Source organism: Helianthus annuus, chromosome 3, assembly GCF_002127325.2.
Source record: "Helianthus annuus cultivar XRQ/B chromosome 3, HanXRQr2.0-SUNRISE, whole genome shotgun sequence".
Lineage (NCBI taxonomy): Eukaryota > Viridiplantae > Streptophyta > Magnoliopsida > Asterales > Asteraceae > Helianthus > Helianthus annuus.
Genome location: NC_035435.2, coordinates 159,614,104 through 159,623,158, shown reverse-complemented (window position 1 = coordinate 159,623,158; position 9,055 = coordinate 159,614,104). Strand labels below are relative to the sequence as shown.

The window sequence follows — 9,055 nt, the reverse complement described above, 5'->3', positions numbered from 1 at the left end:
TTTTATATAACTTGAGTGTGTAATGGGATTATATATGTATGGGTTTTATATATTATATATGTATGTATGTATATGTGTGTGAGAAGAGAAAGATTCATCACGCCGTGAAATGCATCGTGCGACCTCTAACTTTCTCCCTCATAGCGCCCGCCGTAGTGGTGTTGGTGGCGCTATGGGGGCGCTATGCCCACTTTTGCCATGATATGGCACCCCACTACGGATGCTCTTATTGAGTTTGAGCCTAAAATAAAGAGCGTTTATTTATCGAGCCCAAAATCGAGTCTGGCATGTGAAGCATTTGTCGAGCCTTAGTGTAATATTATTTTGTTAGTATTTAATAACATTTACGCTTTATTTAAATTTGTCTAGTCAAAAGCGGATCCTATTTAAACTTGATTACGAGCCCAACCTGAACCTAAAAATAAGCTTGTTTGGTAAATGAGTCTAAATCCGAGCGTCACTTATCGAGCTCGCGAGCCAAAGCAAGTCTATTATTTTTATTTAATATATTAGTTAATAGATAACAAACGAGTCGAGCTTAAGCCGAGCATGAACTTGAGAAACTACCAACAAACTAAGCTCGAGCTTTGAAAATAAAGCTCCAACCAAACCGAGCTCGAGCTTGGCTCAACTCGTTTGCACCACTACCTGTAACATAGTGTATACTCTATATTTGACCAATGATAAATTAGGTGATATTATAGGGACTTAACTTGTAATATATAAACCAAACCATTATATTATATTATATATTATATAATACTTTAATTGTCAACATTCTTTATATAATACTCTAATTTTCAACATTCTAATTTTCAACATTCTTGTACATTGTACAATGAGAGTTGTAAGATGTATTTAAGGAGTTGTATATGCTTTATGTTATTGTACAATAGCTTCAATATGGTGGTAGTGAGACACGCAGAGACAAAGAAAGGGAAAGGGTGGAAAGAGATAGAGAGCAGCAAGAGAGAGAAACAGAGATGCGGAACGGCGAGTCATCAACGATCGGCTCCAGACGCGTGCTCGCCTCCCACCTACATAACCGAAGTCGTCAAGTCTAGGGTTTTCCGGTGAAAATTCAAGGGTTCAGAGGTGGTAGTGGCGAGTTCCAACTGAAGTAGTGGTGAACCTTTGCGAACGGAGGCTACAGAGGAAAACGAACAGAGCCTTGTGAGTAGGGTAAATCTTTTGCAATCAATTAACCGATACGAGGTATTCTTCTTACTTGAAACCCTAAACTTTTTGGTTCGTTTTTGTGTTTGCACCTGTAGGATAGGTTAGGGTTTTCCCAATAATCCGATTGAAGCGTGGTGTTGTGGTTGATTGATTAGTTTTACAACTACAGGTGTGTCCACAACTTTGATATAAAGTTTCAGGCGGACCACCGGCGGCCTATCCGACGAAAAGGCAGTTAAGGTCGCACCTCCGATTGTGTCAGATTTCCCTTAAATATGATAAACCCATGTCTTAACAGGTGAGCCCTAAATCTATCTCCTGAAATCGATAAACCAGAAATTGATAATAGGCTTTAGATGATATCCCTTAAATATGATAAACCCATGTTTTAACAGGTGATTCAGATGTTGATTTGTATTTAGGGGATCTGACTCGAAATAAAGAAAAGAAAAATAAAATAAGAGATGCCCATATTTATATATAGATGTGATAGATAAGATATGATGGATAAATTTATTTATGTATACTGATTGAAGATGATCTAGAGTTGGGTTCAACTCAATTGAATGAGATGTGGATGATCTGTTTCATCTGGACATATTGTTTATTCTCTATATTTGCTGAAATTGACTTTGCGAAGTTGCACACAATGTGTTCAGTCATTTGCCTCAAAGAGATTTATTGTTGCTGCTCAACATGCTACTTCATGTACTCTGAATTATTTGAAGAAATCATTGGGTTTGTGATGTATATTGTTGTTTATGAAGCTGCTAAAACGGAAAATTAATGCTCCAAGTGTAGTGAAAAATGGATGACATTTAACAATATCTCATTATATTTTTTGGAGTAATTTTCTGCAACACAGTTTTCGTTTAGCACTATTTCAATGCTTCACAATGCAAAATGGAGTTGCAAAATTACAAGCATATAACCATGATGTCTCAGGTCGGTTCGATCAAAAGAATGTTTGCAACAACAATAATAAAAAGAATAGCAGCCAAGTAAGGTCAAATATGCTTAGAACATGAAATAATCTATCACAACAAGAGCTGCTATAGATCAAAATATTAGTAGATTGATTCAAAATACAATTTGTTACATTCGAGGAATGACACCAAGGTTCAAACCACTGTGGTTATCAAATTGGGCTTGGAGAAAACAGTGATTGAAACCACTGTCGGGCAATATTTTATTGGGTTTATTAGGTTAAAACAGTGTTTTTTGGAGAAAATAGTTGGTTGAAACCACTATTCGGCTAAAACAGTGTTTTGTGGAGAAAACAGTAGTTGAAACCACTGTTGGCTTAAAATTGTGGTTTCAAACCACAGTAGTTTGAGCCAACAGTGGTTTCAACTACTGTTTTCTCGACAAAACACTGTTTTAGCCAAACAGTGGTTTCAAACTACAGTTTTTACCCCGCAGTGGTTTCAACCAACTGTTTTCTCTACAAAACTCTGTGTTAACCCAATAAAATATTAAACAACAGTGGTTTCGACTACTGTTTTCTCCAAACCCAATTTGATTATATAAGTAACTAAGGAATTTCGGTGAAGAAAAAATTGCAGATAAGATTGGATGATTATCTATCTGGTATATGAATGTTAAAGCCGACTTTGTTCTTAGAAGTTTTTTAACTATCCAAAAATGGTTTCCATCAGGTGCTTCTTAAATAAGTACATCTGATGAATAGTTATTGACCCGTTCTAAGTCAGTAAGTTATATAAGAGTGACCCGTTATGTAATGGGCGGGCCGGGTTAGGGAACTTTATACATGTTGGAACGGGTAGGTGCAGTTGAGCGATGACACTTTTCCTCATTTACTTTCTGTTTTCTATAGTTATTAAATTTCAATATGTGGACTTTTGACCCTTTCCCATTTTAGCTATATTTTTTAGTTTATCTGTTTGACCCATTCATACATTAATGGGTTGAGGTTGCCACCATTTTCTTTTAATGAACTGCAGGCCATTTTCTGAAGTTTATATGCCCATGACTGAGGTGCAATATACAGTGAATATTGTTGATTAGCCTGAGTTAGAAATGAAAGAGAGGATACAAGAAAAAGGTGGACGAATTAAACAACAGTCTTTCGAAGCATATGGAACAGTAAGTCTCAAATATTAACCGTTTCTCGACACATTTAAAACATTCAAATTTAACATTATTCTTTTTTTATTTTTTGCAGGATTAAGAAAGATTTAGTGGACCCCGAAAAACTTTAAGCCACACTCGCCAATGAATCTTTCTCTAACGGTTCCGATCTCAAAAAGTCGCTACAAATGGTGGCACTACTCGAAGCACATAAGAAAGAGATGAACCCTAATCTTGATTCCATCGCTGAGTAAGAAATGAAAAATCACGTGCATAAAGTCGTAAAATAATCAGTTTGTTATTACTTGTTTGTTTTAAACTGTTAACTGTTCTTTTATTGCTTCTGTTCATAGTTACCGGAACAAAGTAAGCATATACAATGAGCGTGTCGAGGAGCTTAATGTGGTAACCAATGAACGCGACGATACGAAAAAACAATATGATGAGTGGAGAAAGAGAAGGTATGTTTTCTGTTTTTGGGTGTTTGGATTTGTGTTCTGAAAGCGATTCTTGTATACTTATATACTGATTCGGTTCCGTCTTTCAGGCTAGATGAATTCATGGCAGGGTTTAACACCATATCTCTGAAGTTGAAGGAAATGTATCAGGTTTTAAACCACAGTAGTTGGCTTAAAACTGTGGTTTCAAACCACAGTAGTTTGAGGAATAATTGGAAGAATGATGTGGATAAGCTTAACTTTTTACATAGACTGAATTTCAAATTTTGTCCTATATCTATATATCTAATTTCAAGCGGTGTCCTTTATCTTTAAAATTGACGATTTTTGTACTTATTGTTTTAAAATTTTGCACAGTATGTCCTTTGACCCTAACTAAGTTAGTTTTTTCTGTTAAATTATATCACAAAAGTGTAGTTTAGTCTTTTTACTATTTTTTTTAAACTAACAAATGAAACAAAAATAAAGAGTGAATTTCAAATTTTGTCCTTTATCTATATACTCAATTTCAAGCGGTGTCCTTTATCTTTAAAATTGACGAGTTTTGTACTTATTGTTTCAAACTTTTGCACGGTATGTCCTTTAACCCTAACCAAGTTAATTTTTTCTGTTAAATCTGATCATGTGCCTTAAGCATGAGGGTATTTTTGTCATTTCACCCTTAAAAGGACTAATTATGTAAATATCTTTAACAAAAGGTTTAAATAAAAATAAAAACATTTTCTCTCTCATTCTCACATCTCTGTCTTTGTATGTCACTTACCACCACCACCATAAGCTATCAACCACCACCACCATCCACTCCACCCACCCATCTTTATCTATTTTTGTCACGACTTACCACCACCTATTGTCATTACTTTACCCAACCCACAATTATAGTCCACCAGCAACAAGGGTGGTGGTGGTGATAATGGTTGTGTGATGATGATGTGGGAGAGTGGTGGAGAGTGGCGGCTAGAGGTGGTTGTTGGTGGGTTAATAGTGACTGTGGAGAGAAGGGTAGAGAAAGATGCTAACAAGGTTTATATATACATATTATATTATATTAGTTTTGTTTGATTTGATTTATTTTTGAGTGAATTGCAAATTTTGTCCTTTATCTTTATACCTATTTGCAGGCGCTGTCCTTTATGTTTAAATTTGACAAGTTTTGTACTTAATGTTTCAAAATCTTGCACGTTATGTCCTTTGACCCTAACTTAGTTGATTTAAATTGTTAAGTGAAGGGCAAATTGGTCTTTTTACCTATTTATTTACCAAAACCATTTTAATAATTTAAATAACTAAAACAAAATGAATTTTTTATTATATCTATTATCTATATTAAAACAAAACATTTTAGTGCCACTTGGCATTATCTTAAACCTATTAGTGCCACCTGTCATCTAAATATTCCTCACAATTCTCATTTGAGCGGCAACACGTCCATTCACTTCCTCTGCTTCTCTACCGCCTCTGTATTTAGGTTGTAACGCTCATAAAGACTTTTCAAGTTTCCATAATTTTTTGAAATCACCAAATCCCTTTCTCTCTCTAAATTTTTTGGTAATCTCTTCTTTTCTCTGTGATTTTTTTTTTCCGATCCATCACCAAATCCCTTTCTCTCTCTAAATTTTTTTTCCGATCTCATCTGTTTCTATCTATTATTGTTGGTGGTAGTGATGGTGGTTTATGGTCTCTGGTCCTCGGTGTTAGCAACGACGGCTAGGGTTTTTAAGCGAGATATGAACGACGTTTGTTCCAGTTAGGGTTCCGACGATCGACAACTTGTGGGTTGCTGAGATGACAGAGATGGTGGTTGGAGCTATATCAGCTAGGGTTTCCGGCAAAGAAGGTAAGGACCAACATCTCACTCTTCTGATTCCTATTTCATTTCCTAGATGTTATTTGTATATATATTGTTTATTTCATATTATTCGATCGATCGCCGTAGTATTTGTGCATCTGAAACCCTAACTTAGGTTTTGACTTTGTTGTGATTCAGGAAACGCAGCGGTTACTCAGCGAACCAGGTGAAGTTGTTTTTCTTTTTGTAATTTTTTTGTATGTATGTTTATTTGATTTTGTGCTTTTGGAATTTTGGTGACTGAATCAGTGTGAGCCTGTGTTGTTATTTGGAAGTGTGTTTGTGTTTATTGTTTTTGATTTTGGTTGGTGTAGCTCAGGGGATAAGCGTGTCGCCTTCCGAAGATAATATGCATTATTTTAATGTTATGATCCTTGGTCCAACGCAGTCTCCTTATGAAGGTGATCTAACTTTAATTGCATTTTCAGTTTTAGTTTATTTATTATTTGTATGTTGCTTAATATGTTTAAAATGATATTTGTAGAAGAATGATATCCTTGTATAAAATTATGTTTAGGATGAATAACATTAAAGAAGTTGCCTCTCTTGAACTTAGATAGATATCATACCTATTCGGATACTGGTGGGATTCTTTAACAACCTTGGAGTGGAGTTAAATTTGTACTCACTAGCAAGCTTATGATTCAGCATATGTGTTATGTGATCAGGTTGATTGTAGTGGAATTAAGTTAGTGTGATGCATTGGTGTGGTTGTTTGATTTATTTTGGTTTTTTGATGGTTATGATTTTGGTTTTGGTTTGGAAACAAAGAATCAAACAAACCACACAAATAGTTATGAAACCGGAATCAAGTACCTTACTGTTAGCATCTGAATATCTGCATTGCAGATCAAAAGTTAAAAAGAATCCATACCAGAGTGTGAACGGGATGGGTTGACCCACTGATAAGGTGGAGTCATATCAGTTATAGAGTGTGAACGGGATGAGTGGAAAAAGAAGCGAATACATGGTTATACTTTTAATAATACGCAGGCCGAAAAGCTCTTTGTAATAGTTTTCTCATAAATCGAGGGGTTGTGATTGGAATTTGTATAAAATTAACCACCATCCTTTCATCAAGCATTCGACATGTAGGCTTCAAGTGAAAAACAATTTATAGTTTAGTACTTTATTGTTACTATTTTTCATTTTTTTACGTTAGGGAGCTCTCCATACATACTAACTTATTATTTAACATGCATTTCTTTCCTGAATGTGATTGACTTACTCTTAGTGTTAACTGTTAACAGTGCTTTTGATTACTTGTGAGATGTTTTCTAGAGTTCGTTGGCGTTTTTCTATTATTTAGCTGACAATTTAGGCTTTAAGAATTTCTGTGTAATTTTATTACATTGATAATTTTGTTTGCGGTAATACAAGGAGGAGTGTATCGTATTGAAACGGTAAAGGAGGGTGTGTTGGATCAGATTGTGTTTATGTTTTCTTTCCAGATCTTACATTTAGATTGTGGTGTTGTTGGTTGTGTTAGTGTTATACATTTTAGTGTTGTTGATGCGTGTTCAGCGTAGATCGGATTGTATATATGTTTGTTCTGGATCGTACTTTAGATTGTGGTGTGTGATTTGATCCATATGTTCCTTTCAAATGGGATCTCACAATAGGTTTCTTGGCAGCCGCTTATTTTAACAAGAATTCTTGAAAGACAACAATCTACTGGATCTTTCGACAATCATAACTCCAAAATCAGAGCACAGGCAAGCAAATTTTTATGACGTTTGATTTGCATAATATCATTTATTTCTGCCTTTGCATCGATCATTTTCGTTAAAGTTTATCGATATTGCAGGTCAAGGCGTCAAAGGCAAAACAACAGAGAAAAGTGGTTTCAGCAGGTGTTTGCCCTTAAACCTTTGGTGAATAAATTAATTTTCATAACTGACTTTTAATTAAGAAAGCTGCATGTAGAGTTCATTTTTTTTTTTGGGTTTTTGCTCCTGGTGATTGCTCATAAATGTTGAATTCAAATTCTTGAAGTTGCTTTGTTAAATTGGAGGTTTTTTTGGTTTTTTGGACTTGCAGCCTAACCAGAGGTGGTGGATGAATAATGTTCTTTTAAGTGGTACATACTGTCATTCACCTTATCAGTACTAAAGATTTGGGTTTACTTATTAGTTTAATCAAGGGGATTTAGAAAAAAAGATTCATACTAACTCTAAGAAAGCAGAAAAGGACCAGAGACAACCTGTAATTTTTTAGCGATTTGTATTTCATGAACTTTTATATTATTCATTTAGGTTGTGTGATTAAGAAAAGTTTTTTATATCTATTTAGGTTGTACCATTTTGAGCTCTGAAGGATAGTGTATTAATGAATGTTAAGGATAGTGTATTCATGAATGTTACCATTAAAAGCATAACTGTTGTTGCATATACCAAAATTGGTTTACATTTTCATGTTAAAGTTTGCTAATGATTAAAACTTTTATGTGTTCCTTTTTCTAATTTGGGGACAATCTCCATTATCCAAGCAAAGCGTCCGATCTAATGGCGATGAAGTAAGAAACAAAAGAAGAAATTTTGTCATCATCAAGGTATGTTTTTATTTCTCATTTATTGCATCTACACTGTGAATAAGTTTCTTGCAATAGAACTGTCCTATCTATCTTTCATTTACAATTTTTGAATATTTATTCATGCACCCTTTATAAAAATTGGAAGAAACTATAGTCGGACTAAAATAAGATTTTACTACTCATTGATAGATGGAATATAAACAACCCCACTCGAATTTTAGATCTTAAAATTAACTCATCATATTTGAGCATTGAATTGAAGACATATGACCCTACATTAAGCTACATGTTGCAAGTATGGTTTTTTAATATTAAACTTTTCATATAATCCTGAACTTTTTAATATTATCCATGGTTGACCTTTTCTGTGCAGGCAAGACTAGCACATATAAGTTATTGATTGATTGTTGTTTAAATCCAGCTCTTCCAACTCAAATGAGATTCTTGATTCTTTTACTAAACAAGAATAGCACATATAAGTTATTGATTGATTGTTGTTCTGACTCTATTATTTTTCTATTGTCTGTGTATAGTTTATGAACAAAAGGGAAATGTGTGCAAGAGCTAAGGACGGTTGTTATCTACTAGCTTTCCTAATACATGTGTTTCTTTTTTTTCTTTTTATGTTGTATAACAGTAGTACTATAGAAATTGTCTTATATATGAGACTGAAAAACATGATATATTCACGAGAGATTGAAAAGTTTAAGTATGTTGTTGAAGAGTGCTATGGTAAATGTTTGAGTCTTCATGGGAGTTGCCTAAATAGGTATTTAAAAGCCATTTAGGATTTACCTACCTAGCAAACATAATAATCAATTAAAAATTGCTATAAAATCATTTGTACAATAACATCTCAATACCTATAAAAAATAATCAAAACATATTTACCTAAGTGAGAAAAATCATATTTTTATACGTTTATATTGAAAAGTTCTTTTATTA

The 9,055-nt window shown here is 34.0% G+C and overlaps 1 protein-coding gene and 1 long non-coding RNA gene across 13 annotated transcripts; both read left to right on the top strand.

The window, feature by feature from the left end:
- Window positions 1-877: 877 nt before the first annotated feature.
- Window positions 878-7,297, top strand: LOC110930479 (structural maintenance of chromosomes protein 4-like). 11 transcript variants are annotated; one of them, XR_002587858.2, is made up of 10 exons: window positions 878-1,173; window positions 1,275-1,477; window positions 3,144-3,285; window positions 3,365-3,520; window positions 3,624-3,731; window positions 3,818-5,276; window positions 5,391-5,565; window positions 5,716-5,743; window positions 5,892-5,978; window positions 7,212-7,297. XR_002587858.2 is itself a non-coding variant. In XM_022173781.2 (5 exons), the coding sequence occupies exons 3-5, from the start codon at window positions 3,459-3,461 to the stop codon at window positions 4,041-4,043; spliced, it is 396 nt and encodes a 131-aa protein (XP_022029473.1). In that variant the 5' UTR covers window positions 889-1,477; window positions 3,144-3,285; window positions 3,365-3,458; the 3' UTR covers window positions 4,044-4,129. The 11 variants fall into 11 exon arrangements, 2 of the variants coding, with proteins under 2 accessions (XP_022029473.1, XP_022029474.1); XR_004888732.1 differs by having other exon boundaries at window positions 878-1,182; XR_004888730.1 differs by having other exon boundaries at window positions 879-1,215; window positions 1,349-1,477; window positions 5,897-5,978.
- An 84-nt stretch (window positions 7,298-7,381) lies between these two features.
- On the top strand, window positions 7,382-8,857 carry LOC118490233. 2 transcript variants are annotated; one of them, XR_004888734.1, is made up of 3 exons: window positions 7,382-7,430; window positions 7,618-8,128; window positions 8,644-8,857. It is a non-coding gene; the product is annotated as an uncharacterized LOC118490233 (long non-coding RNA). The 2 variants fall into 2 exon arrangements; XR_004888733.1 differs by having other exon boundaries at window positions 7,388-8,128.
- Window positions 8,858-9,055: the final 198 nt, after the last annotated feature.

Coding starts and splice junctions, on each gene's coding strand:
- LOC110930479 (XM_022173781.2), top strand. CDS start 3,459: ATGGTGGCACTACTCGAAGCACATAAGAAAGAGATGAACCCTAATCTT. Junction 3,521..3,623: donor AATCTTGATTCCATCGCTGA/GTAAGAAATGAA, acceptor TTCTGTTCATAG/TTACCGGAACAAAGTAAGCA. Junction 3,732..3,817: donor GATGAGTGGAGAAAGAGAAG/GTATGTTTTCTG, acceptor TCCGTCTTTCAG/GCTAGATGAATTCATGGCAG.